Raw genomic sequence first — 27192 nt, 5'->3', positions numbered from 1 at the left:
CCCCGCCCCGGGGCGGGGACGGCCCCGCGGGGGCGTGCGGAGCCCGGCGCCCCCCCTCCCGCCCCCTCGCCTACAAAAAGCTCCCGGCCCCGCTGCTCCGGCTTCAGCTCCGCCGCCTCCCGCAGCCGCTGCCGGCCCCGGGGAGCCCATGGGGGGCTGCCGGGGGGGGGAGCTCGGGGCCGCCCCGCCTGGGGCTGGGGGGTCCTCGCCCGTCCCCGCCACCGCCGCGCAGCGCCGGGCTTGAGAGGGGCTGCGGGGGGCTGCGGGGCTCGGCCCCCGGTGAGTCGCGGGGGGGAGGCGGCGGGGCTGGGCTGGGCGGGGGGCGTGCGGGGATGGACCCCCCCCGCCTGCTGCTGCGCGCCCCGGGGGGCTGCGCGGGGGTCGCTGCCTTCCCCGAGCCTCCGGCGCATCCCCCGAGCATCCCTCCGAGACCCCCGGGGGTCGCCCCCCGTGCTCGCTGCCCCCCCCTCCTCACCCCCCGGTCACGCGTGGGGTTGGGGTGGTGATGCCGGAGCCCCCCGGCTCCCCCCCCAGTTGGAGGGGGGGGGTCAACAGAGCATGGCACCGATGTGGGGGTGCGGGGAGCGGGTCTGGGGGTGCTCAGCCGAGCCAGCCTGGCAGGGCCGGTGGGCAGCTTTAAATCCTTCAGCAGCAGAGCAATGCGGGGATGGGGGCGCGGGGGGCTGCCCTCCCCCCATGGCAGGTGCTGTTAGGACCCCCCCGTGGTAGGTGCTGAGCTGCAGCCTCCTGACCCCGGAGCAGGGTCGGGGTGCTGGGGTACTGCGTGCTGCTAGAGGTGGGGGGGGGGTGGGGGCACCCCAAGCCCTGTGGGGGAGCACGGGGGGGTGGTGGGTGCCCCTCGTGGGTGGTGGGTGCCCCTCGTGGGTGGTGGGTGCCCCTCCTCATCCCCCCAAGCCAGGGGTCTGCATTGGTGGTGGGCATTTCATCGGGCTGCCAGCTGCTGCTGAGCTAGCCCATTGCTTCTCCCTGCGGGGTTTGGCTCTTGCTTGGGGTGCCTCCAAGCCCAGCCCCGGCCATTGGCAACCTCACGCTGAGATGTGGCCACCTCTGCCCCACGAGAGGTCCCCCGGCAGCAGGTTGGGGTCCCCTGCTCCAGCCCGGGCAGTGCTGCTGGAGCCGTGCGCTGGGCGAGCCGGGTCAGGACGTGGCACGGTCGCCAAGCGCCTCACCTGCCCGCTCTGCCCCGCAGGTGGCAGGAGGATGGAGAACAAGGCCATGTACCTCCACACCTTCGGTGAGAGGGAGAACGGCTCCACCTTCGAGGAGCCCTTCGAGGGAAGGAACCTCTCCAAACTGAACCTCTGCGAGGACGGTGAGTCCAGGCGCACCGCGCCGTTCCCTCTGCGGGCTTGAACCTGGTGGCACGATCCCAGAGAGCTCCTGGGGGGCACGCGGGGGCTTGGCTCACCTGGGGAGCAGCTCAGCAAGTTGTCCCTGCGTGGGACAAATGCAAAAGCATCTGGCCTGGCTTAGGATCTGTGGGTCCCAGGGAACCAGAGCCGAGGAGCGGTCCCTGCGCCTGGAGGGGGCTGCTGGTGGGCAAGCCTGGGGTCAGGGCGCTGTGTCCCTGGTGGATGCGTGTCGCAGAGCAGGAAACTTCTCTTCTGGCAGAGCCCCTGTGGGAGAAATGCCCAGGGAAACACAGGTCCCCGTGCCTCCTCTCCTGCTTATCCACCCCTCTGCCCGATGGGCACAGCCAGGGCACCATCGGCCTCTCAGGGCATGCAGGGTCTCACTCGGTTCCTCCACTGCCCAGGGTTCCTCCACTGCTCCAGAAAAGCTGCTTTACTTGCTGAAGGTTGACTTTTTTTCCTCCAAGCTCTGTGTCTCATGCGTGTGCTCTTGTCCAGAGATGCCCCACGATGGGGACGGTAGCACCGGGGCACAGTGGGACCTGCCTGCATTTCTCACTTCTTAGCTGGCCTCTGCCTCCACCGTGGCCTTGCTGAGCTCTTTTCCTTTCCTCGTGGCCTGTGAAGTGGTGTCTGTGTTGCACTCCATCCTGGCTCAGTCCCCGCCAGGAGATCTTTTACCCTGGAACAACCCCCCTGAGTGAGACAGAGCGGGGATGCAAACCACGGCATTTTCCCAGCCTCCCTCCAGGAATCTTTCACGAGGCCTCTGCAGGCAGGGTGGGCAGAGGCTGGTGCTGAAGCGGAGGTGGGAGAGGTCCCCTTGGCTGGCAGGAGGTCCCCTTGGCTGGCAGCTTCGCTCAGAAACCATTTGGGGGCTGCCAGCCAAACCAGGCTTGTTCTGGTGGGGCTCCCAGCAGCGCCGTGCCCCCCAGGCACAGCTACGTGGGGATGGGGGTCTCGCCTTGCCAGGCTCAGGCACTGGACCGTGGCACGTGGGGCATCCCCAGGGTGTGATGTGGAGCCCGGGACAGGCTGCGTCCAGGCACTGGGAGGGCTGGGAACACCCAGCCCCTGCCAAATTGCTTTTTGGATGCTCGCGTGGCGCAGGTGGCTCGCGGTGCTTATTGCAAGCAGAGGCGTGGCGTTACTGGGGCTGAGGACCCCGGGGCTGGGGACAGCTGTGGGTCCGCAGGGCGGATTTCCAGTGCCAATGAAAGCCGAGACTCGATGTCCCCAGACTCGCTGTCACCCCACAAGGCTCCCCCACAGCCCTGCTCCGGGGACCGCCCCAGCGGAGCCCTTGCCCTGGATGATGCCCGGGCAAGGGGCAAAGCCAGCCCTGAGCCCACGGGGATGGATCTCAGGGGAATGCTCAGCTTCAGGGTGAGGACGGATGCTGCAGCCTGGGTGCGAGCCCAGCACCCTCTGCTCCCACACCCGGGGCAGCAACCCCAGGGCTGGGGGCGAGCCCTGCCTGCTCTCGGCCCCCACCTCCTTCTGCGGCCGGGCAAACCGCAGCCTGGCTCCCCTGGGGGTGGGCAGGGGAGAAATATTTGCTTTTCCCCTTGGTTACCGGCCGGAGCACACCCCTGGGCCGCTCGGAGCGCCGTGTTGTGAAAGCCGGGCTCGGCGAGCGCAGGCAGGGAGGAGTGGGTGGTTCGGGGCGCGGGGCCAGCTCCTCCCGGAGTCTCCCAGGACCTGATATAAGTGTTAATGTCAGAAAAATATTGCAGCTTTCCTCATTATGAAACCCTCGGCTCCATCTGTTTGGCCGGTGACAGCACGCCCCGAGCAGCAAATGGGAACCGCATGCGGGTAATGAGTTGCACATTGGCGGGGGGAGGCTGCGGGGCCCTGCCCTGCACCTTCTGCTGCTCCGGGCGCCCTCAGACCCGGCTTCCCACGGGGCCCGGGGGTCAGCCAGCCTGACCTCAAGTGGTTTTTGTCATTTTTGAGCCTGGACGAGCCTCCCTCATCCCCAAAACGGCTCCGGGTTGAGCTCTACACCCAGCGTAACCCTTTGCTCTCACGAGCCTCCCTGAAAGCGGGCAGGACGGAGGCACAGCCTGTGGGTGCCCAAGGGCCGTGATGTGATGGAGGAGGGGACAACCCAGGTGGAGAAGGGGACAACCCAGCCCCTTGTCCCTCCGGCACCCCATAGGTCCTGGGCATGGGTGGGTGGGATGGGGGGGGCTCCTCGGGGATGTCTCTGGACGCGTTGCTCATGGCCATAGGAGGGGGTCCCCTCCCCAGGAGGCCTGGCATTGGGGCTGTCATGCCTCACCTGCGTCTCCTTTTTGGATTAACCCAGGCTCTGGATCTGAGCGGTCCAGGGCTGTGCTTGGGGCTTAAAAGGCAGAGAGCATTGGGACTGTGGCACCCAAACACCAAGGGGCTGGGAGCTTGGGGCTCTGCTCCTCTTCCTTCTGTCGGTGTCTCCGGGGACGTCTGGGAGCTGGTGAGGGCGCAGACCCGGCGGCGCCCTCCAGCCCCTGGGAAGCTGCTGGTTCCCGGCTGCTCCTGGAAACCCCACTGGGAGAAGTGCCTTTGCTTGGCTGCCCCTTGGCAGAAGCAGTGGGGGACGGCTGGGTTAGCATCACCCCTTCCTCTGGGCAGCGCCCTGCACCATGTCCAGGGGCTCACCCAGCAGCACCGGCGTGGCTCTGAGGCATCCGGCATGAGCGGTGCTGCAGCCCTGGGGCTGGGGATGGAGGCACCGGGTCCCTCCACAGCCTTGCCCTGCAGCGCTGGGTGGTGTTGCATCGCTTTGGGATTTCCCTGTGTGGGGGCCAGGCTCTCGCCCGCCTCCCCTCCGCGGCCAGGACCTCTGCTGTCCCTCGCAGAGGCGCCGAGCCTGGGAGAGGATTTCGGGCTGTAACAACCATCCAGGCTCTGGCTCCCAGCCTTGCCTGGACTCTTGCAAAACACAGCCTTGTTGAGCTTGTGCGAAGCCCCGAAGCAGAGGGCCTTTCCCTGGTGCTGGGCTCACCGCGAGAGAGCCTTTCATGTGCTTCCCGTGTGCTTTCCTTCCCTGCCCTTTACTGAGAAACAAGCACGCCGCCCCCTTCCTCCCTGCCCTCCGTGCTGGTGTTTTCCTCTTGGGGTCCCCACCGGGCCCTTTGCACCCCATCTCAGCCCACGCAGGATGGGGGCAGACACACACAGATGTGCTGAGCCACGGGGCTGCCGAAATCCCTCGGAGGTGGCTCCGGGTGGGAGCGGAGCCCCCCGTGACGCCGCGCTGTGTCCCCAGGTGCCGGGCGCAGGATGAAGGCGGCCGGGCGCTGCGGCCGGCTGGGCTCGCTGGCGGCGCTGAAGTACGCCGTGCTGGGGCTCTACCTCCTCGTCTTCCTCATCCTCGTCGGAGTCTTCATCCTCGCAGGTAAGGGCCGAGCACGGGGCGATGCTCCAGGGGGACGGGGGTGTCCCTCCGGGCTGGGATGGGGAGGGGGCAGCCGGCCAAAACCTGGCAGCCCAAACCGCTCTGGGGTGCTGTGACCACGCTCCTGCTGCCGCTGCGGTGGCATCCAGGGGGTTCTGCGCCTGCTGCGGGATGTGGCACCCACAGAGATGCCGCCTGCTCTGGTTTGCAGCCCGCTGCTGCCCCGGGGCTGCTCCGGCTCCCTGGGAGCACAGCGACATGAGCTTGAGCTCACCACGCTCTACTCAGCGTGCCAGGAGCAGCTTTGGTGTTGCCTTCGATGCTGGGGTCAGCGCAGGGTCCCAGCAGTGCACAGACCTCCCCCTAGGGACCCCCCCAAGGACCCCCAGGCTCTCTCAGACACAGGCAGGGCATTGTCCCCGCGCAGCGCATCCCTCCTGCCTCCCCTCCCTGGATTTGCTGAGCGCGGGGGCAGAGCCCAGAGGGCAGGGACGGGAAGGCTGCCCACGAATGCCTCTAATTGCTCCCAGCCCCGCGCACGCAGCCCGTGTGCTTGGCTTCGCTGCTGGCTTCTCCACCCCTGGCAGCCCCCCCACGGAGCAGCTGTGACCCCCCTGTGTGGCTCCCGTGGGCACCCCAACAAACCCAAGGGTGCTCCGTCGCTTCCCAGCCACCTCCTTCCCAGGTTGACCCCCCCCCAGCACCTCCCTGCTCCATCCCCTGAGTGCTCCCCAGGGCCAGGCAGAGCTGATCTGCCCCTCCGTGAGCCCCTTTGGGTGCGAGGGTGATTTTTGGTGGGTCTCCTGCAGCAGGGAGCAGGATGGATCCCTTGTGGGGCTCCTCGCCGCCAGCCCTGTGAAGTCAGCCCGTGCCTTTTGCGAAGGGCAGATTTTTTGCTTTTCGTGGGCTGGGGAAGGGACAGAGGAGGTTTCGCTGGAATTTTGAAGCCTTTCCCACTGATTTCTTGCGTTACATTGTTTTAATGTTGTTGTTGGACCGAGAAGCCCTGAGCTGGGGGATGCCATGAATTGTGCAAAGGGCTCGGGGCAGGCGCGCATGTCCTGGGCTGAGCTACAGCTGCTCGCCTGAGAGCAGCTCCAGCAATAACAGGAACGAGATTAGGGCCTCCGACAACAGCAGGGAGAGCTGGAGCCCTGGGCATCCTCAAAGCCTCCCTCCTGGAGCCCTGCGGCCGGCAGGATTTCAGCTGTCAGGCTTCAGCAAGACCCTGGTAAAATTGCCTCGCCCTCCTGGCTGTGGGTGGGAACCTTGGAGAGGCAAAATGCAGCTGAACGAGGGGGGGGGGTCCGACCCCTCTGGGGGTGCCAAAACCCCGGATCTGCCAGCACCAGCATCAGGGAGAGCAGCAGGACCGAGCCCTGAGACCCCGTGAGCTGGAGAGCCAAAAATCTCCGGTGCTGGGGGAGCGTCGGAAAGCGCTGGCCGAGGAAAAGCGGCGTCTCGGCAGGGCGGTGGAAATAAGTGGTGATGAAGTGGATGAGCAGGCGATGGATGGATTGGGGCCGTGGGACCCGCTCCGCCTGCCAGCGCCTCTCCGCAGGGCTGCTAACGGGGAGAGCCGCCCGCCGGAGGGATTTTCGCTTGGAGGGGGCCCTCCCGGACAGCTTGGGGCTGGGGCTGAGTTCGCCAAACCTCAGCGTGGGAGCGGGGCAGCTCCAAGGGATGCTGCTCGGCCGGGTGGTGCGGAGCTCATGTCCCCGCCGCTGTGTCCCCGAGCAGCATCTGAACCCTGAGCCCTTTCCATCGCTGCGCTTCCAGCAGAGAAGCACCGGGAGGGAATCCCCCCGTTTGGCGACGGCCGCTGGCATCCTCGGCGGACAGGGACTGGGCATTCCTTCATCGTGGAGGGCTTGTTTTTTCCTTGTGGGAGGTCCCCGTTTGTGCTAGCAGAGACCAGACCTGTCGGAGCTGAGATCTCGCTCTCCTGCACAGCATCCCTCCTCCTCCTCCTCCTTGCAAGGGGAAGGCAGGGAGATGTGGCGTTTAGCGAGGCACCCCCCCTGCAAAGAGCAGCAGCAGAGGGGGATTCTCAGCCCTTCCAGTCCCTGCTGTGCTCCAGCTGCTCCCTTTGTGCCCAGGGGATGTGAGGAAAACCTAGAAGAGCCTCCCAGGGAAGCACCTACGTGTGCAAGGCACCCACACTTGCACCCGTGCACACAGGACTTACAAGGCTTGGTTTCTAGATGTGTCAGGGTGTTGTGCACGCAGGGGGTTACCAGCGGCAAGGGTCACACGCAGCTTACTTTAATTCATCCTGCGGGACCCCAGCCTCCATCCCACCCCGTGTTTCGGGTGCCCGGCAGCACGCTCAGCCCCGTGCGTCCCCCCGGGGCGGGCGTGGGTTTGAAGCTGGCCCGGGCAGGCGTCCACGCTCCGTGGCAAGGGGTGGAAAATGAGCAAACTGCTAAAAATACCTTAAACCACCTAGGAGCTGAGGAAACAGGATGTTTTGAGCAAGAGAGCCGCGGTGCTTTAAATGAAGCCTGCTTTTAATATCCGCGTTTGAAATGCGTAGCTCTCCTCTGCCTGCGCCCCTCCCCGCTCCTGGGGTGTGCGCTCCCTGCGGCTCCTCCAGGCACCAAAAGGGAGGGGAAAAGGCGATTTTGTAAAGCTGGGGCTGCCCAGGGGGGAGCTGATGTTCAGCCCCAGCCCAGTCCCCACCGCCCTGGGGAAGGGGCTGCAGCCTGCGGGGAGCCAGGCTCGGCTGCTGGGGACCCAGCGCTTGGGATTACGGGAGTGGGATGCACGTTTGAGCCCTCCTCGTGCCCCAGAATGGCACCAAACCACTCCTGAGCACTCCAGTCTGAGCTTTTTTCCAAGGTCTGGGTTAAATCCCAGCACTGCAGAGCTTACCCCTGCGTGCACAGCTCTGCACTGTGGTGTCTGAGCCCGAATCCGAGGCCGATCCCACTCCTTTGCCCACCCCGGTGCATGGGGGCACCCAGCCCTGTGCTGCTCCGCAGAGCAGCGGGGCTCGTTAGGGTGAGGCTAACGAGCCAGGCGCCTTTGTGAGGGCATCCAAACCACGCATATTGATGGACTCGCACCCCATCCCCGTGTGTGCACACTTCTGCACGCTTGCGGGACCTCGCAGCAGGACCCCGTTGGCCAGCCTGCCCTGTGTGTGTGCGCACCTGTGTCGGGGTGCGCAGGGATGGCCAGGAGGTTTTGCCTCGTGTAGCCACCCATTTTGTGGGAGCGGGTGCTGGCTCCCTTTGCTAAGCCCCGGGACGGCCTCAGGTTCACAACCCATGTTCTGAAGGACAGCTCACCAGCCCAACAACAGCCGCATGTGCGAGAAGAGCAAAGCAAGGAGCTCGTTCCCTGCTCCCCGTCGGCAGGCAGGAGTGAAGGCAGGGCTCGGCACGTGTAGCGGCTGCTTGGGAAAACGCCGTTGTCCCTACATCCCGTCCTTCCTCCTCCTTTCCCCCAGCTTCTATTGCTGAGCAGGACGCCCTCTGGGATGGGACATCCCTTTGGTCCCTGGGGGTCGGCTGTCCTGGTTCTGTCCCCTCTCGGCTCCTTGTGCACCCCGGGCTCCTCGCTCGGCTCCCTGCAAGCTGCAGCAACCAACCCATCCGTGTGTTACCACCACGGTTTGCATCAAAAACCCAAAGCACAGCTTCGTATGAGCCCCTACGAAGAAAATTAACTTTGTCCCAGCCAAACCCATGACACTCCTTTTCAATCACACTGTGACTGCACAGCGTGACCACGCCAACCCACCTCCTGCCTCTTTGCCCCCTCTCCTTTGCTGGCCTCGTTCAGGGCCCGCTGGATTTTCAGGAGGAGCCGGTAAACACGTCTCCACCACCGCTCCTGGCCACGCTGCACCATTTGCACGCGTGTGCACAACCACGGGCATGTGTGCAAGGGGGGAGAGCACAGAGCTGTGCAGCAGCTGGGGGCTGCAGCTGGCCTGGGGGGCAGCAGGAAGGGCTGGCAGGGCTTGGGGTAGGACTCTTGTGATCCTTTTCTTCTTGGGATGGACTAGAACAGCTCATGGGTGCTCCCAGGGCAGGACCCGGTGCTGAGGCTGGAGATTCGGGCCAGGAGCTGGTGGGGACGGCAGCCAGGAAGACAGCTTGTCCCAAAAACACAATAGCGGGGAGGGAGCAGCTGCTCGCCGAGCCCTTCGGGGACCATTAGCTCAGCCCCAGGGCTGCCAGGCCTCGTGCTGGAGCTGGCGGCGGGCTGGTATTTTGGGTGTCCGTGGCGGGGAGTGTGCCTGTGCTGCGTGCACGTGTGTGTGTGCGTGCCTGGGTGTGCGGCTGGGCTGTGCGCGTGTAGATGTGCGTGTGTTTGTTGTGTGCCTGCACTGTGCATGTGCTGTGAATGCGTTTGTGTGTGTGCTGCGTACGTTTCGTGCACTTGTGCCTGTACTGCTGCGTGCACACACGTGTGTTAGTGTATCTGTGAGCCTGTGCGTGTGTGTGCACGAGCTGTGTGCACGCATTTGTGTGTGTGCTCCCAGCGACTCTAACAACCGCCCGCCAGCTCCCAGGTCCAGATTTCCTGCAAACAACAGAACGAGGAGGAGGTTGTGGGACCAGCACCCGCCCATGTTCTGCTCCTCTGGCTCAGCCTCGCGCCCGCGGTTGTGCCTGATGAGTGGGGTCACGCGCGGCCCTCTGCCTGATTACTCAGAGCCCTTCCCGTCCCTCCTGAGGGGTGTTTCCCCGTGCAGGATGAAGCCCTGGCTCAGCGCTTCCTGCCCCTTCCTGGGACAAAATTTCTCCTTCCCCGTCCCGTTCCCTGGAGCTGGGGAGCAGCGGGGCAGTGATGGGGCCGCGGGCACCCTCCTGCCCTCCGGTGCGTTTCCAGCTGCCCAAACGCAAGCACCCGAGCGGTGCCCGGAGATGTCCCAAGGGTGATGTCCCTGGGACGCTGCGCCGTGGTCCTGCTGGATGTGGTGGCCGACGAGGGTCCCCCAAATCCCCCCTGATTTGGGGGACAGGAGGGCTGCAGGCGTGCGTGGGTGCGGGCACACGTGGAGCGTTGCAGGGCTGGAGGTGAGGTCCCTACCTGAAAGCTGATTTTGGCTGTGGCTGCGCTGAGATTGCGGTGGCAGTGCCAGGGCTGGGCAGAGGAGAGCCTCGGGATGCCGAGATGGTTTCTGGAAGTTATTTATGGGGTTTGGGGCGACTCTGTATTTACAAATAACCGCAGATGCAAGGGGAGGGAGCTTGCCCATGCGTCCCAGCCCTCAGCCACTGGAGGACCTGCCTTTGGGGGGATTTCTACTGGTGATGGCCACTCGGGCCGCTTCTCCCCTTGTTTTTTTTTGCAAGGAAGCTGACGCCGTGATTTTAATCCAAACCAAATGTCCTCCTTTGGTTCCTCCTCCTCGGAAATGGGCGGGTGAGCGGCCAGGATGGTGCCGGGGCTGCGCCAGCTGAACCCCAACACAGCCAAAGGAACAATAGTGATTTTTTTTTTTCCCCTTATTTCTCATTATTCCTGTGGGTTTGGCTTTGAGCCCCCCCAGCCCAGGCTGTGCTGGAGACCCAGCTTTAATGCAGGGGGAGGCAGAGGGCAACAATGCCCCCAGGCTGGATGGGCGCTTTGAGGGTGCTGCAGGGAGTGCAGCAGGGTGCACTGACAGGATGGCTCTTTTGGGATGTGAGGATGTTTATGTCTGCCAGTACCAGGGTGCTGCCGGGCCCGGAGCCCCCGTGCTGTGAGGAGAGGCTGCGAGAGCTGGGGCTGCTCGGCCTGGAGCAGAGGAGGCTCCGGGGGAGCTCCCCCATGGCCGTCAGGACCCGCAGGGAGGTGCGGAGAGGCCGGAGCCGGGCTCTGCTCGGCGGTGCCCAGGGCCGGGCCCAGAGGCCCCGGGCCCAGCCTGGAGCCCCGGCGGCTCCCCCTGCCCCTCAGGCAGCACTGCTGGGCCGGGCGGGCGCCCAGGGGTGCCCCCAGCCATCCCGGGGGGCTGTGTAGGGCTTTCCCCTCCAACACCACCAAGAGAGGGGTGGCTGCGTGGGAGGGAGCGGGGCTGCACCTCTCCACCGGCCCCATCTCCACGGGGGGGTTTTCTGATGCCCCCCCTCCTGTCTCTCCCTCGCAGTCTCCCGGCCGCAGACGTCCCCCGAGGACCTGAAGGCGCTGATGGGGAACGTGAACCGCCTCAACGAGAGCTTCCGAGACGTGCAGCTGAAGCTGCTGCACCTCCCGCTGAAGGGGGACGTGATGGATCACATCTGGAGGCTGCAGGACCTCCTGCAGAACCACTCGGACTCCTTGTTCCTGATGACGGGGTCGCTGCAGAAGCTGGAGGGGCTGCTCTGGAGCCTGCAGAGCCAGGCCAGCCAAACCGATAGGGCCGTGTCCAGCCTGTGGGACAGCCTGGCTCAGCAGAGCGACGCGGCGCAGCAGGAGGTGTACAAGCTCTCGGTGGAAGGCAACAGCAGCCGGCTGCTGCTCCAGCACCACGACCACCTCCTGAGCCACCTCGGCAGCCGGCTGGAGGGCCTGAGCGACCAGGTGACGGCCGCCAGCGGGGCCGTGGACGCCATGAACAGGACCTTCTCCTACGACGTGAACGTCCACCGCGCCCGCATCCAGGACCTGCAGGTGCTGATCAGCAACGCCACCGAAGACGCGCGGCGGATGCGCCTGGTCCACATCGCCATGGAGCAGCAGCTGAAGCACGAGCTGGCCATCCTCAGCAACGTGACGGAGGACCTGCGGCTCAAGGACTGGGAGCACTCCGTCGCCCTGAGGAACATCTCCGTGATTCGGGGTAAGACGAGGACATCTTGTTAGCAGCTCCCCTCGCCGGGGTGTGAAGCCAGGGGGTGTCCGTGGTGCTTTGGGGGTGCTGGGAGTGGGCCCCGTGGCATGGGGATGCCCCATGGAGTCGTCTCAGGTACTTTGGGATGCATCAAATCCATCAGGCACTGCTGTTGGGGTCTCTGTGGGGTTCAGGTGTCTCCGTCACCTTGGATGCTCTGCATGAGGGAGGAAGCTCCCAGGGTTTTCCTCACTGATGCCAAGGAAGCTTCTGCCAGGCCCCTGCTGACCATGGCGGTGAGGCAGGATGAGCAGAGATGGCGGGCTTTGTCCTGCTTCTAACCGCAGTGATCGAGCAGGAGGCTGCCCCCCAGGTCCCCTCACTCATCCCCCATCCCATCACCACATAGCCCCATTTTTCCACGCTTCCCTTCCCGTGTTCTTCTCCTTTGCCGCTTGCAGCCCATCCCAAATAACCAACCCACCCCTCCTAACCCTTGACCGTTGACTCTAGTTTTGCTGAACCCCCTTTTTTGGCGTTTATGATAGAGTTGCCCTGGTAATGACCATAGCCTGCTAAGCATCTCCTTCCGTTTCGCTTTGTTACACGAGGTCCAGCCATTTGTCCCACCAGCAGCTTGTGGGCACAGCCCTACGCCAGGGGTTAGCCATCTGCTCGGACATTTCCACCGGCCGCTGTCGGCACTTTCTGGCCGTTCCCCACGTCGCCACCTCGCTGGGGTGGCCGCACAGCCGGGATGGGGCGGTCGCTGCGTTCCCCAGCTGCAAAGCCACCAGCCAGGATGGGGACAGCTCCACGGGGCTGGAGATGCCAGCACTGGAGCCCCGTCCAGCTGCCCCATGGGACTGGGGAGCAGCAAGGGGACAGTGCCTCTGTGCCGGGTGCTGCGCCAAGGGGCAGGCGGGTTTCGCTTCAAAGATCTCCGAAATGAGAAAGGGAAGGGAGCCGCGCGCCTTGGGAGCAGCTGGGCTGGGTGGGACGGTGGGAAAGGAAAGGGCTGAGCTCTTCAGCTGGGCGGGCTGTGGGGGAGCAGCAAAATCGTGGGCACCCTCCTGATTTGAGGCACAAGGGCAACGAGGATGAAGCAGCAGGCAGCAAGCCCAGGGCAGCTCGGGGCAGCCCTGTCCCCAGCTGCGTTTTCAAGGCTGGTGCCCCTGGCTGAGGACTTCGGGGAGGCAGAAAGGTTAGCGGGTTCAGCAGGGGCGAGGTGAATTCACGCTGCTGCCAGCCCCCCGAGCGCGGGCCGAGCGTTTTCCTGGTGCTTCTTGCCGGCCTTGCAGATGGGAGTGAGTGCCGGGGCTGCTGCCAAGGCGCTCCCTCCCTCTGGCCGCCGGCTGAGCCAGGAGGGGACAGATGTGGCTCCGCAGCAGCTGCAGCCACCTTGGCCCGAGCCTGCAGGTCTTAAATAACAGTGTCAGCAGCAGGGAGGGTGCCCGGCCCCGCCGCCGGCCCCGGCCGCTTGCACAACGCGCTGGGTGGGATGGGGCCGTGCTGCCGGCCGGCTCCATCTGGCCGTCACAAAAGTGCTCATCCGGAGGGTTTTGGAGAGGTTTTCTCCCCCAGACTCTGCCAGCAGCCCAGCCGCAGTGCTCGGGAGGGTGGAGCAGAGCAGGGGGCATCTGGAGAGGGGCTTTCGCCCCCAGCAGCAAGCCCTGAGCCCAGTGGGGTGGGGATGGAGCTGGCACAGAGCCTCTCCTCGCCGCCCCCCCGTGCTCCTCCATCCTCACCCTCGCTGTCCCTGGGGACGGGACTGTCCGTCTCCTGGAGCTGCTGGTGCTGGGGGTTGCTGTGGTGGACCCCAGGGCTCACTGCAGAGCCAGCCAGCAGGGTCAGCCCGTCCCCAGGGGCTGTGTCTGACCCCTGGCACTGGGGGAAGCCCACGTGGGACAAGTGCAGCACATCTCATCCCCAGATACGTTCTCCCCATCTCCTGCTCCCGTGGAGCAGAGGGGTCGATAGCTGGCCGTGGCCATCCTCCACGAAACCTTGTTCCACCGTTGATGACGGACGGTGATGATGATGGTGGTGATGATGATGATGGAGCAGGATGAGGGGGCTGCACTGCAGCAGCTGATTTTCGGGAGGAAGGCCGGCTCCAACCTCCCCACCAAGGGGTGCCAAGGGTGGGCAGCCCCCGCGTCCCTCCCAGGCTTAAAGGGGATGAGGTGGGGCCCTCGTGGGGCTTTTATTTCCCGGTGTGCCCATAAAGCCAGAGCAGATGGCAGCTGTTGGAGCTGGACCAGCGGCTCTTCTGCTCCGCTCCCGCTGGTGGGGGGACCCCTTCCCTTGGACAAGGATGCTTGGGGTGAAGTCAGGGTGAGGAAGGGGGGAATGCTGTCTTGTTGGTTCCCACCCTATGTATTCCCAGGGCTGCTTTCAGCTTTGCTTGTGGTGGGATCTGTTCGTGGCTTCCTGCAGCCCAGCCTCACCTGCGCTGGGGTGCAGAAGCGAGGGAAGAGCTCGTCCCGAGCCCGGGAGCGTGGCTGGGTCCTGCAGAGCTTTCCCTGGGTCCTGCAGAGCTTTCCCTGGGTCCTGCAAAGCTTTCCCTGCTCCTCCTGGGTGTCTGGGGCCGCTGGGCTGGGACACGCCGGAGAGATGCCAGAGGGAAACCCCCTTGCCTTGAGACGTCCGCTGCTGCCCTCAAACCCAGCATCACCTTTACAAAGCTCCACTCGGACAGGCTCTGCCTTCCGTAGTGCTCCCTGGGCTGAATTTCATGGCATTCCTTTATTTTAATTCCTTATTTCTGCGTTAGCTCTGTGTTCTGGAAGGGACGGGGCGACATGGGGCAGCCTAAAAACACCACGTTGTTCCCCTCTCCCATGAACGAGCCGGCACGGCTTGGCCTCCTCGTGCCCTTTCAGGGAAGAGAGAGTCACTGGCTGGACGTAGCACCACCTGCTCATGCACTCATCTCCTTCCTATTTCTTTTTATTTATTTATTTATTTATTTGTCCCTCTATTCAGCTTTTCAAACTCCAGCAGGCCAGTGAGTGGATTTAAGGACACGCAGTGTTCACGGCTGTTGTGCAAGGCCCTGTGCACCAGGGGTGAGCACCACCCCAGCGCCATCCCAGCGCCATCCCAGCGCCATCCCAGCGCCATCCCAGCACCTCCACACGGTGTGTGCCTCGCTGGCTCCTGCCCCACGTCCCCCTGGAGCAGCCCCTGGAGGTTTTTGGCTCTTCTCCATCGCAGGAAATCCCGCACCCCCCGCCCAGGAGATCCCTCTTCCCACCCCAAGCCCCCTCCTTGCCGTCCTCAGCTCTCCTGGGTGCCGGTGCGCTCTGCACCCATTTGTTCCGCCTGTAGTGCTGGCTGGCTGAGAGCTTTCTGCACGGCTGTGAGACTCTGGCTTTTGGGGTTTCTAGGAAAACAGCATTTAACAATTTCCAACTATCGCCCTGGCGTGGCAGGGCAGTGACCAGATGACCCTTCCGGCCTCTCTCTGCCCTATTTTCTATCATCCCATGAGTCATTTTTTTTTTCTGTCCAATTTCTTCCAGCGGGTTCAGCTCGTAATTGTTTTCAGCTTGGTGGAGTTGGCCCCTAGCAGGCTGATGGATGCAGCTCTGTCACCGGTTTGGCCTTCCAGCTTGCTCGCAAGAGGTTGCAGAGAGCGGGTGGCTCCTGCCCAGCCAGGGGAGATGCGGGCTGTGCTGCAAATCCCCTCCTGAAGGCTCATCTCCGTACTTCCAAAATGCATTTCTTTTTTTTTTTCTTTCTTTTTTTTTTTTTTTTTTTAATTTTCCTGGACGATATTTCACTGGAGATGTCACACATTTTGGACGGGAGGAAATTCCAGGAAACTGGCGGCTTTCTCTTAGGGTCGCGCTCAGGTGGAGCTGCGAGGTGAAAGGTTTCTGGCGTGCGGAACAGGTCGATGGGCGTCGCTTTTGTCCTTCAAAGCCCACAGAGCACAGGAGAGGGCTGCTGGCAACGTCCCTCGCTGTCACGTAGGGCTGCTGCGGCCAGCGAGGGCCCGGCGTGCGCTCACTGCAGCCAAACCCCTTGTGTTGCAGGGCCCCCGGGACCCAAAGGAGACCCAGGCCACGAGGGGATGGAGGGGGAGCCCGGCCTGCCCGGCCTGCCCGGGCTGCGAGGTAAGGATGGAAGTGCCCGGCCATGAGTGTATAAAGCCAGGGGTGCGGCCCCCACGGGGCGTTTGGGGCCCCCAGCCCTTATGGGGCAGCCCCCATGGGTTCCTCCGCCCGTCAGAGCGGTGCTGGGGGTCCGACGCTTTGGGGCTCTCCACAGGGGGCTTTTTTCAATCTCAAGAATGCCTTTTTTTTTTTTTTTTTTTAATTATTTTTCCCGTTCTTCATTCAAACCATTGTTTTTGAGAGAAATTCGATTTGAAAAACAACTGAACACCCTCACGCTCCCCGAGAAGCCGGACTCGGCTCGAGGCTGTTTCTAATTTCGGGCCAACCCTAGAAGCACTGGGTCTGCGTCCAGGACTCGGGGACGGCACCGGGGCTGCCAAGGACCCCCCTCGGCGAGGGTTTTCTGTCCCCAGCAGGACAGAGGTGCCAGGATCCGTCCCACCCGGGGATGCTGCCCTGGACCAAATCCTGCACCCCGCTCTGATGGTGGGCCCACGTCAAGCTGGGGGGCTCAGCACCCTGTAACCCCCCATTTTTGGTGGCCCCGTTGTGGTGGAAACCCGGCTGCTGTCCCAGAGCCCTCCCTGGAGCGGCTGCCCCCGCTCCTTCCACCCCTGGATATTTTTGTTTTGTGCTGACAGATTCACGGCTGTTGTTCTTGGGCGTTACGAGCGTCAGAAATACACCGTCTGCTTTCTTTCCTTTTTTTTTTTTTTATATATATATATATATATTTTTTTTTTCTGTAAACAGAATAAACAAAACAGTCCCTGGAGGGTTCACCTTCGGGGGGAGCTGCCGAAAGGGCCGCTATTTTTAGGCCTTTCTCCACCTCGCTTTCTCCGGTGCTTTTTTGGATGCGGTCACAGCAGCAGTGCCTTGTGAAGTCCCGTTGCGCTGCGGATCTGCCCCTGCCCAGCTCCCTCAGGGCCAGCTCCTGCCCCTCTTCATTGCCCCCCCCCGGGTGCAGCACAGAAGGAATTAAGCCCCAGCCCCTGTCCCCTTGGGCTTCCCAAATTCCTAAGAGGGGCTTTTCCTTCCTCAAAAAAAAAAGAGGAAAGTCCTAAAATTCCAAAAAAAAAAGTTTGGAAAAGCCCAGCCCGCTTTGGGCAAAAGGTCGGTGCCAAGGGCGGGGGGCTCCGATGGGGGGGTCCCGGCGCTGCATCACGACCCCTTTGCTTCTGCCCATCCTCCAGGGCTGCCTGGGGAGAGGGGACCACCGGGACCGCGTGGCCTGAAAGGGGACCAAGGGGACCTCGGCCCTCCGGGTCCAGCCGGGATGCGAGGATTCAAAGGTAAGGGCCAGCCTCTGGCACCAGCGGGACGTGGAATCGCAGAATCCCGGAGCGGTTTGGGCTGGCAGGGCCCTCAGAGCCCCCCCCCCAGTGCCACCCCTGCCATGGGCACGACCCCCGCCCCCAGCCCAGGCTGCCCCCAGCCCCATCCAGCCTGGCCTTGGGCACTGCCAGGGATGGGGCACCCCCAGCTCCTCGGGGCAGCCTGCGCCAGGGAGGGATTTCCTCCTCATGTCTGACCTAAACCTGCCCGCTTTTAGCTTAAAGTCGCGCCCCCCTTGTCTCAGCCTGTCTGTAGGAGAGGTGCTCCAGCCCCTGGACCATCTCTGTGGCCTCCTCTGGACTCGTTCTAATTCTTCCGTGTCCTTCTGGGGCTGGGGGCCCCAGAGCTGAGCGCAGGGCTCCAGGTGGGGTCTCAGGAGAGCAGAGCAGAGGGGGACCATCCCCTCCCTCGAGGCTGCTTTTGATGGAATTGTGGAATTATTCGGGCTGGAAAAGACCTCCAGGGTCACCAAATCCAGCCATCAGCCTGACCTACTGAGTCCCATCGCTAAACCACGTCCCTAAACCATGTCCCGTAGAGCGCCAAGCCTGCAGGTCCCCACGCTCAGCCCCAGCAGGGTTCGGAGCAGATTTGTGCCAGGCTTTTTTTTTTTTTTTTTTTTTTTTGTGGTCCCCTTCTGGCTCCCCGTGGTTTTCCAGCGCCTCGCCACACCCGGGCTAAGAGCACGGAAAGCGCCCACGCGCCTCCCCAGCAAGGCGGATCGCGCCCAGGAGACCTTTTAAAAGAAGCTCCGGGCTGCAGCCTAAATCGGGATGGGTAACAGCTCCCAAAACAGCCTCCTTCCGCCCCAAAACGCCCACCGGCCGGGCAGGGGATGCAGGAAGAGCCCTGCCCGGGGACATGGCACCACCCCGCTCCTGCTGTCCCTTTTTGGGGACATCCCATGTGCTGCTCGCCATACAAATGCTTCCTTCCCACAGTTTTATGCGACGAGGTCCTTTGGCGAAGCGCTCAGAGCCGGGTCCCGGCTCCCCCGAACATCTCTGTGGTGCTGGTCAGTACCAGGACAGGGCTCGGGGTTAGGGTCGTGTTAGGGTCGCCGTGCCCACCTCCAGCGCCGGGCGCAGCAGCCAAAGCCCCCTTGCAGCCCAGGGGCAGGAGAACATCTTCACCCCCCCACCCCGTTAGGAGGGCAGGGAGGTGCCACCGGTGCCTCGTGGTGCAGGTCGGGGACGCGTTGGCTCTGGGAGCGTGGAGGCACCGGGGCAGGGACGTGGTCGGTGCCTCCCCCCGCAGCACGAAGGTCCCTCGCAGGGTTAGCAGGCGCTCGCTGAGCCTGGCAGCTCGGATCCTGCTGCTCCTCATCCTCCTCCATCCCAGCCCGGGCTCCAGCTGCCCTCCCGAGGTGCGTTCGCTGCTGGTGACACCAGGTTAGGTGACATCTGCGCAGCACCGTGTGGTCTCCAGTTCCTGTCCGTTGCCCAATCCCACCCGACCGAGCCCCAGGCTGATGACACTGGGCCCTGGCTCCCACCCCGCAGTGGGTCAGGATGCCCGGCCGCATCCTGCCACAGGTCAGAAGATCCCCTCGAGATTGGTGCTGGCCCGAGCTTTGCAAAGGCACGAGTGCTGCAGGGACAGCACCAGATGCTCCTGGCGCTGGACACGAGGCACGCTGAGCCACCAGCCAAACCTCCCCTCCTTCCTCACCCCGGCCCAGAGGGCGGTTGAGAAGTGAAGGGTTTTTTTTGGAGAGCCCTTCTGATAACAGGAGCGAGCCCTGATGGCAGCTCTGCCTCTCCTGGACGGGGGAGGTTGATGGCACCCACGTCACGCTCCCACTGCTGCCCCTCCAGGAGCGACGTGCCCTGCACCAGGGCAGCCCCAGCACCAAATCCTGGAGGTCGGAGCGCTCAGATAAGGGAGCTTCGCCCAAACCCTTCCCCAATAAATCACGAAGCACGCTGGCAGCAAGTGCCGAATTTCTACGGTTTATGGGATTCTCTGAAATTTATAGGAAACAGACCCGGAGCGAGGCAGTGCTCCAAGCCCAGGCTTCGAGCGAGGGCTGCTTTCCTGCATCACCAGGCTCACGCCCCTGTCAGGGGGCTTACACCCCTCCCCAGCACAGGAGAGCCGTCAGCCTGTCCTGGGGGGGACCACCAAGCCTCTCCCCAAAAGCCCTGGCTCAAAGCACAGCGCTTTCTTGCAGAGAAAAAAGTACCCTCAGCCATCCTGGGGGATGGCCTTTCCTCTCCTGGTTACTTTCCCCTCCTGGTTATTTTCCCTTCTTACGGTTTTCTTCTCCTCGATGTATTTTCCCTTAAAATTCCCCCAGCGAGGGATTATTTTCCTTATTTCCATACGGGAAAAGTCAGTCTGGAAAGTGCGCATAAATCAGTCGCCTTCGCTCCACCCCGGGGAGCGTCGTGCCGGGAGCGTGGCTAGGAGGAAAGAGCGGTAGCTCAGCCGAAAGTGGGGTCTGGGGGTCCGTAGGCAAATTTGGGACAAAAAGAGAGCCCTGTCCTCAGCTCCAGGCTTAGGCCAGGCGGGAGGTTCTGCCCGGAGCAGGCTCCTGGGGCTGCCTCCGCGTTAAGGCAGCGGCACCCTAAAAGCTTGCCTTCTTCAGGTGGGTTTTGGGGGGCAGCACGATGATTTTGCGGCTGCAAACGGGGCTTTGCCGGGGGCTCGGCAGTGCCCGGCCGTGGGGCTGCATCCCGCAGACCCGTGAGCTCCTCCAGTGGCATCGGCTGCGTGGGTTTTGTGCCCTGCCTCCTTTCACAGCACTGCTCGGAGCGAGGATGATCACAGAGACGCTGCTCGGGAAGGCAGGGACTGAGCCTCCGCAACGGGAAGAGCTGGGGGCCGCTTGGCACCGCGTGCCCAAATTTACGCCCTCCAGAAAAAACAGATGCAGTGGGGAACGGACAAGCAAGATCCCAGTCCTCGCCGGGGGAAGGCACCGGGTAGGACCAGCGGTGACACCAGCACAAGGGGCTCTCCTGAGCCCCCCCCCCCAGACCCCAGTGCTCTCCAGCTCAGCTGGGGCTTCGTCCCAGTGGGGATGCTCCAAATCCTGGCTGCTCACGCAGCCGAGCCCAGGCAGCGGCGGTGCCGCCCGCGGGGCTGCTCTCTGCCCACCAGGGAGCTGCTCTGCGGAGAACACAGCTGGGAAGAGGGGAAAAACAGAAGGAAAAAAAAAGGAGAAAAACCTGCCAGGAGAGCGAGGGAATGAAAGAGCCCAGAAGACAGCATGGGAGAAGGCAAGGCAAAGCCCGGCGTTGCGCTGCGCGGGCAGCATCAGCTCCAGGGATGGAGCAGGAGGCACGACGCTCATGGGGCTCGCCCCCTGCCAGCATCTTCCCAGCTCTTCCCTCCTCATCCTCAGCCAGAATCGCTCCTCAAGAGGCCCTGCTCCTATTTGTAAAAGCCCAAAGATGGCACAAGTCTTGGTACAGGGCATGGGGGGGGCTCCAGGCTGGGCCCAGGGCACCCCTTTACTCCCCTCCGTCCACGCACAGCCTGACCCAAGATCTCATCCTGGCGGTGGCGGCTCTGGCAATGGGGTGCCGGCAGCATTTTGGGTGAAAAAACCTTGCTTTTTTAACGGGGACAGCAGCCCCGTGTCCCCTCCATGGAGTGACCGGGTGGCAGCAGCAGTGACCAGGGGCTGAGCTCTGCTTTTTTTCATCACGTGCAGCCGAGCAGCGTATCCAGCCCCTCTCCTGCAGCTCTCATCCTCATCTGGTTCCCATCAGCGGAGCAGGCTCCGGGCAGCTTTTCTCCATCTGACACAGCTGGGGCTGCCCGGGGGAGCGATCTCGGCTTCCCAGAGCCTCCAAGTTAAAGGGCAAGAATTTCCTGTGTGCTTTTTTTTTTATTATTATTATTTTTTCCTTCTTTATGAGAAATCTCCGGGCGTGTGTGTGTGTGTGCGTGTTGTTTGTTGCTATCACACGCAGAGACCGGAGGGGAGGATTTGTCGGAGCGGGGCCGGGGGGGCTGAAGGCAGGGGTGCCCGAGCAGCCAGCCCCTGCTCGGGAACCGGGCGGGGTGCCGAGATGTGGCACGGATGAGAACTGAGCTCATTATTTCGCCTCGCTGGGCGGAAATATCCCCGGTTTTGGAGGCAGCCTGTTTGCTCAGCTGGCCGAGCCCCCCAGCACCGCCGCTTTCTTGACCCAGCACCGCTGGGTGCCGGCTGAGTCGGTCTGCGGCAGGAAGCGAGGTCCCTGCCCCTGGCCCCTGCTCCTCCGAGGAACATTTCAGCCCCCGGGGGGACCGCCAGGCCTCCCCGACGGGGTTTGCGCACCTCCCACAGCCCCAGCACCTTGCTCTGGCTTCGATTCTGTTATCCCGGGGTGCTCGGTTATTTGGGGGAGCGGAGCGGGGTGCTCCGGGCATCGCTTGGCCCAGCGTTGCGGGTGCTCGGGGGAAGTTGCGCTCAGGTTCAAAGCAGGAATGGCAATTTGGGATGAACGAGGCCCAGGCTCGGCCTCTGCTCCTTGCACGGGGTGGATGCCGCGGGACCAAACGCAGCCCCCGTGTCCCCAGGGCCGGGGGGGCTCAGCCGATGGAAAGAGGCAAATGGGGAGATGCTGGGGGTCCCCTGGCAGCCCCGGTGCGGGGCTGGGTGTGCAACCACAGGGCTCACCCAGGAGACACGTAGTGATGTGGGCTACGTGGCAGTGACCCGCCCCGGGGTGTTTTTGGCAGGCGTGGTGGCAGTGGTGGGGCTGGGAAGAGGCGCGTGAAACAGCAGGTGGTTAGCGTCAGCGTTTTAAGGGAGTTTTGTGGGGTCCTGAGCTCCCCGCGTTGCTTTTTCCCAAACGGCTCCGGCTGGGGGGGGCAGCTCAGGGTGAATCGACCTCGTGCCAAGCTGAGGGAGCAGAACGGCTTTTGCTCGGGACGGGGCAGAAGGGGCTGTGATCCCCCCAAATTCTAGTTTTTCCGCCCCAAAGCTCCCCCAGACTGCCAAGGAGAGGGACCCCAGCAGAAAGCTCTTCTCCCAAGAGCGGCTCCAGGTTCAGCAGCCAGAGCATCCCTGCTCTCCAGGTGCTCGCCCCCTGGCACTGGGCTTCTGCTCCCCACAAAGGGCCGGGAGAGGGGCCAGCAAGCCAGGTGCTGCTTTGTGCCTCAGTTTCCCCAGCGGTACGAGGAGGAGGAGAAAGCCCTCCGAGAGCCCCAGCCCCGCCGAGGAGCCGGCCCCCGGTACGAGGTTCATGCCCTGTGCTCTTTCTCTTCCCAGGTGACCGAGGACCGAAGGGAGAGAAGGGGGACCGAGGCGGTGACGTGGGTAAGTGCCCCTGGGGGACGTCTCCCTTCCTCCCGCAGCAACGGGAGGTGTTTCTCCTCGCGCCCAAGCCGAAGGGAGTGGTGTGGTCCCGGGGCGCAGCTGCAAAGAGTCAGCCCCTTGGTTTTGCAGCCGCTCGAGTGTATTTCTCCCCTTCGGCTTTTCCTTTTGCTTTGCTGGGGAAAGGAAGGGGGGAGCTTGGAGGGTTTGGAAGGAATCGGTGCAGCGAAAGCAAACGGGCGCAGAAGAAAAAGAGGAGGAATGACGGTTTGGGGGGTTCGTCGGGTGCGATGCGGAGGGAAGGGGGCCGGGGAGCTGCACCCAGGTGGATGGGACCAGACAAACGGGGCTGTGGCTGCAGCCCACGAGGGGTCCGATCCTGCACCCCTGCAGCACGAGGAGCAGCTCGTTTGGGGCCTCTCCCCCCGGCTCCGATGCCGAGCGCGTGCCCGGCTCCAGCTGCAGCCCTTGCAGAGCCCCCAGGGCGCACGAAGCAGGTCTGGGCCTTGCTGGCACCGGTTTGCGAGGAGGGGCCGGGGGCTTTCTGAGCTTCCACGGCCCCGCAGCTGGCCGGGGGCTGACTGGGAGGAAGGGCGGCTGCGCGAGCAGCCCTCGCCCTGGTGATTAACGGGAACGGCCCAGCCCAGCAGCGCCTGGCCGCGCGCCCTGCCTGCGCATCCCTGCCCTCCCTGGGGACACACTCGCCGTCCTCCGGCACGCACAGGCTCCAGGAGCACACGGTGGGGGTCCCGTCACCTCCCAAACCCCCCCAGAGAGCCGTCCCTGCCATCCCTGCCGGCCTGGTGTCCCTGCTGTCCCCGCCACCCCTGTCGTCCTGCTGTCCCCATCGTCCCCGCCACCCCTGCTGTCCCCACCAGCTCCCTCCCTGCTGGTGCGGAGCAATTGCTGGATTCGTCCTTTTCACGGAATTCCAAGAATTTTAGGGGTTGGGAGGGACCTCCGGAGACCACCGGGTCCCACCCCCCCCCCCGCTGAAGCAGGTTCCCTAGAGGAAAGCAGGTTCCCTTTTGGCCGCACTGGGTGGCTCAGGAGCAGAGCGCGGCTGTGGTGGCGCTGGTGGCGGTTTGGTGCACGAGGAAATCCTGAGCTCGTTCATTACGGGGACCGTTAATTGTGCTGGGGCCGTTGGACCCAGGCCGTGCGGTGCCGCCCGACGTGCGCAGGCATCGCGCTGTGCTTGGCAGGCCGGGGATGCGGGAGGAGGAAAGGAGGACGCGGGGCTGAGCCCTGGGCTCGGGGTGGAGATGGGGAACGGGCGCTGGGTGCCAGCAGCGTGCCACGAGCCCCCCCGGGAGCAGGGAAGCCCGGCTGCTTGGAGCCAGACCCGGCTGCTTCGGGGAGATGCCGCTGGGCGAGCAGAGGACACCGGTGCTGGGTCAGGCTTGGAGGAGCAGCTGCTGGCAGCTGGAGGCAGAGGCTGAGGTCAGGACACGTGTGGAGCTCGGCCGAGCAGCTTCATCCAGCCCTGGGGGGACACCGGCTCTGGGCCGATCCCAGGCAGCTGCTCGGCACGGCTCGGCACGGCCCCACGAGGGCTGGGAGGCGACGTCCCAGCTCGTTTTTCTCTGCCCGGGCCTCATTCAGGAGGTGCGCGGCACCCAAGAGCCGCCGTGCGTCCCGCAGCCGCGCCGTGCGCGAGGCAGGGCTGCGCAAAATGCCAGCGGGGCCGTTCGGAGAGGGCATGAAACGTTTCCTGTCTCATCCACAAGCCCTGTGCCCTGCACAGATCCAGGAAAATAAGCTCGGGGGGTTCTGGATCCATCCTGGAGCCTGGCCCTGGCAGCTTCTGGCCGTGGGAGCTCAGCCCGTGTTGCCCAGCAGGGACGTGGCTGTGCCCCCGCACAGAGCGAGCCGGGCAGGGGCTGCACACCTGGAGCCTGAAATATCCAACAAAAAAAAAGGTTTGCGCAGGTCCCAGCCTGCTGGCAGTGCCGAAACCCATCGCAGCAGGTCCCCAGGGCCACGTCAGCTCCCAGCCCAGACCCTCTGCTCCCCGCGGGCTCAGCCCCACGGGCTCAGGCTCGGCCGGCCGCCTCGCTCAGACGTGAGCCGAGCCCCTCCGGCAGCCGCGTCCCAGCACAAGGGGGTGACTGTGCTGGGCAAACGTCAAACCCTCCGCAAACCTGAGATCTTCTCAGCTCCCTCTGCAAAGTCCCCTCATGGCGTCAGCACCTCCCAGCTGCACCCCTCGGGAAGCCGCCACGGTGCCCGTACCGACACGGAGACCTCCAGGGGTCCCTCCAAGCCCCAGCCGTGCTGTGATTACGTGAGGCCCTGGCACGGGGGGAAGTCCCTCTTTTTTTTTTATTTTTTTAGTTCCTCTTTTAACTTTTTTAAATTGCTGGCGTTTGGTGGGAGAGCGGGAAGTGGGCAGCACAAGGAAGGTGGGCACGGATGGGGGAGATTTGCGGGGGGGGGAGACGAGGGCAGAAAACCCGGCGACGCGGCTCCGTGCCCACTTTTGGTGGGAGCAAAAGAAAAGCGGGGGGGACACACGTGGTTTGGCTGGGCTGTCAGGAGCAGGGGGAAAGAGAAAGGGAGCAGCCCCCGACCCGCTGGGGAGCAGGTGGGGGATTTGCAGCACCAGGCAGATCTCCGCCCGAGGGGCAGCGCTGCGCGCGGCCGTCCCAGCTCCTGGCGCTGGAGAAGCGCTGCCGCCGCGCGTCCCCAGCGGAACCTCGGATTCTCAGCGAGTGTGCTTTCGTAGGGAACATTTTCCCTGATTTTGGGGGAAAAAAAAATCTTTAAATATAAACCTCCAAGCTGCTGCAATGCAACGGGGCTTTGGGGGAGCACGAATAAATCCCACCTGCTTGTGCCCCCCCCCCCCGGCTGCGAGCCAGCTCCTGTCTCGGCACGGCCACTGCAGGCCCCTCTGGCAAGGGGTGGCCTTGGTGACCCAAGGGGACCTGCTGGGACCTCTCCAGCTCCGTGTCCCACAGCAGTGGGGCGTCCCCAAGCCACCCGTGGATGCGTCACCGGGTGCCTCCCGCAGCGGGGAGGGCACCACGGGGGCAGGGCTGGGTGTCCCACCGGCCGCCTTCGTCCCCAGATGGCCCCACAAAGCGCCAAACGGGCCAGGTTTGGTAAAATCGCAGCGCCTGGGGGCTGTGCCCGAACTCTGAGCCCGCTTCGGGGCCGGGGAGGGGGGGCGGTGGCGTTGCTGAAAGCAAGCAAAATCTGGAGGCTGAAGGCTTTTGGTCCACCAAATCCCCCAACCCCTCGGCTCTCCAAGTGCCGGAGATGCGCACGCTCAGGGGCACGGTTGCGTGGCCCCCCCCGCCATGTGTCGTCCCCCCCCGTCGTATCCCCTGATGTCCCTCTCTGTCCCCAGCAGCCGAGGAGGGGCTGATCCGGCTGGTGAACGGCTCCGGCCCCCACGAGGGCCGGGTGGAGGTCTTCCACGAGCGGCGCTGGGGCACGGTGTGCGACGACGGCTGGGACAAGAAGGACGGCGACGTGGTGTGCCGGATGCTGGGCTTCCGAGGCGCCGACGAGGTGTACCGCATGGCCCGCTTCGGCCAAGGTCGGGGGGGGGTCCCCAAGGGGGGGGGGGGGGCTGCAGGCGGTGCTGAGCCCCGGTGCTGAGCACGGAGCCGCTCTCCGCGTTGCCCCGGGGCGTGGGGTGGGGGGTGCTGGAACCACACGGTTTTGGTTTTTCAGCCGGATGAGGCTTCTGATTTTTTTTTTCTTTTTAGAATAACAAAAGATTTTTATTTTTATTTCATCTTTTTATTTTTTTTTCCTTTTTAGAATAACAAAAGATTTTTATTTTTGTTTTATCTTTATTTGTTTTTATCATTTTTTTTTTTTTTAAAGCTTTTAAAAACATCGTGGCGACGCCAGCGACGCTTTTGGCGGGCGCCCCGGTGGCCTTTGGCCCCGGTGGCCCCCCGCGGGGGGGGGGAGGGCTCTGTAACCCCTTCTCCAGCCGCTGGGGTCACCGTGCCCCCCCCCCAGTGGGGTCCCCTTGGGGGGGGTCACCCCGAGCTCCAGGAGCTGGTGGCCCCAGCAGCAGCTTTGGGAGACCCCAGAGGTGCCGCCGTCTCGGTGCCACCCCGTTTGGATGTCCTGGGGGGGGGGGGGGGGCAGGAGGAGCGCATCACTGTGGTGCCCCCCCCTCTGGCGTGTGCCCACAGCCCCCCCCCCGCGTGCTTCATTTTGGGGACAGCAGCGTGTGTCTTTTGGGGAATTTCCCCCCAAATTGAGGGATTGTGCCTCCCCAGAGGCTCGGGAACCCCCCCCCAAAATCTGGGGCAGCCCCTCCGGGTGACCGTGCTGCAGCGTCCCGGTGCCTGAACCTCCCCCCTCGCCCCCAACCTGGGGCGAGGAGGGGTCTCACCGGGCCCCCCCCCCCTGTTTTGCAGGCACGGGCAGGATCTGGATGGACGACGTCTCCTGCAAGGGGACCGAGGACAGCCTGCTGCGCTGCAGCTTCTCCAGCTGGGGCAAGACCAACTGCGGCCACGCCGAGGACGCGGGCGTCAAGTGCCTGACGCCGTGAGCGGGGACACCCCGAGAGGGGACACCCCAACTGGGGGGACACCCCAAGAGGTGACACCCCAAGAGGGGACACCCCAAGAGGGGACACCCCAAATGGGGACACCCCGAGAGGGGACACCCCAACTGGGGACACCCCGAGAGGGGACACCCCAATTGGGGGGACACCCCGAGAGGGGACGCCCCAAGAAAGGACACCCCTAGCGGGGACACCCCAATTGGGGACACCCCGAGAGGGGACACCCCAACTGGGGACACCCCAAATGGGGACACCCCAATTTGGGACACCCCAACTGGGGACACCCCAACTGGGGGCACCCCAAATGGGGACGCTCTCGGGGTCGCCGAGAGCTGGGGAACACCCAGCAGCAGGCGGACTGGCCCGCGCTTCCCGAAATGTTTTATCAGAGAAATAAAAGCTTTTTTTTTATTATTATCCCCCA

The 27192-nt window shown here is 63.9% G+C and overlaps 2 protein-coding genes across 3 annotated transcripts in view; one reads left to right on the top strand and one right to left on the bottom strand.

The window, feature by feature from the left end:
* Positions 1-13132, bottom strand: part of LOC308191609 (uncharacterized protein) — a 78621-nt gene extending 65489 nt beyond the window's left edge. Inside the window, exon 1 of the mRNA XM_080584162.1 lies at positions 13113-13132. The gene's annotated coding sequence lies outside the window, so the exon portion shown is untranslated. The remainder of the gene's footprint in view (positions 1-13112) is intronic.
* Positions 61-27192, top strand: SCARA5 (scavenger receptor class A member 5). 2 transcript variants are annotated; one of them, XM_080584160.1, is made up of 9 exons: positions 61-279; positions 1211-1333; positions 4630-4758; positions 10844-11518; positions 15553-15633; positions 16833-16931; positions 22184-22231; positions 25584-25775; positions 26617-27192. In XM_080584160.1, the coding sequence occupies exons 2-9, from the start codon at positions 1222-1224 to the stop codon at positions 26751-26753; spliced, it is 1473 nt and encodes a 490-aa protein (XP_080440286.1). In that variant the 5' UTR covers positions 61-279; positions 1211-1221; the 3' UTR covers positions 26754-27192. The 2 variants fall into 2 exon arrangements, with proteins under 2 accessions (XP_080440286.1, XP_080440285.1); XM_080584159.1 differs by having other exon boundaries at positions 94-279; positions 25587-25775.

This window comes from Anser brachyrhynchus (genome assembly GCF_964034855.1).
Source record: "Anser brachyrhynchus genome assembly, chromosome: 3".
NCBI classification, from domain to species: Eukaryota; Metazoa; Chordata; class Aves; order Anseriformes; family Anatidae; genus Anser; species Anser brachyrhynchus.
Note: the sequence above shows the minus strand (reverse complement) of the source record. Positions and strands in the feature narration are given on the sequence as shown.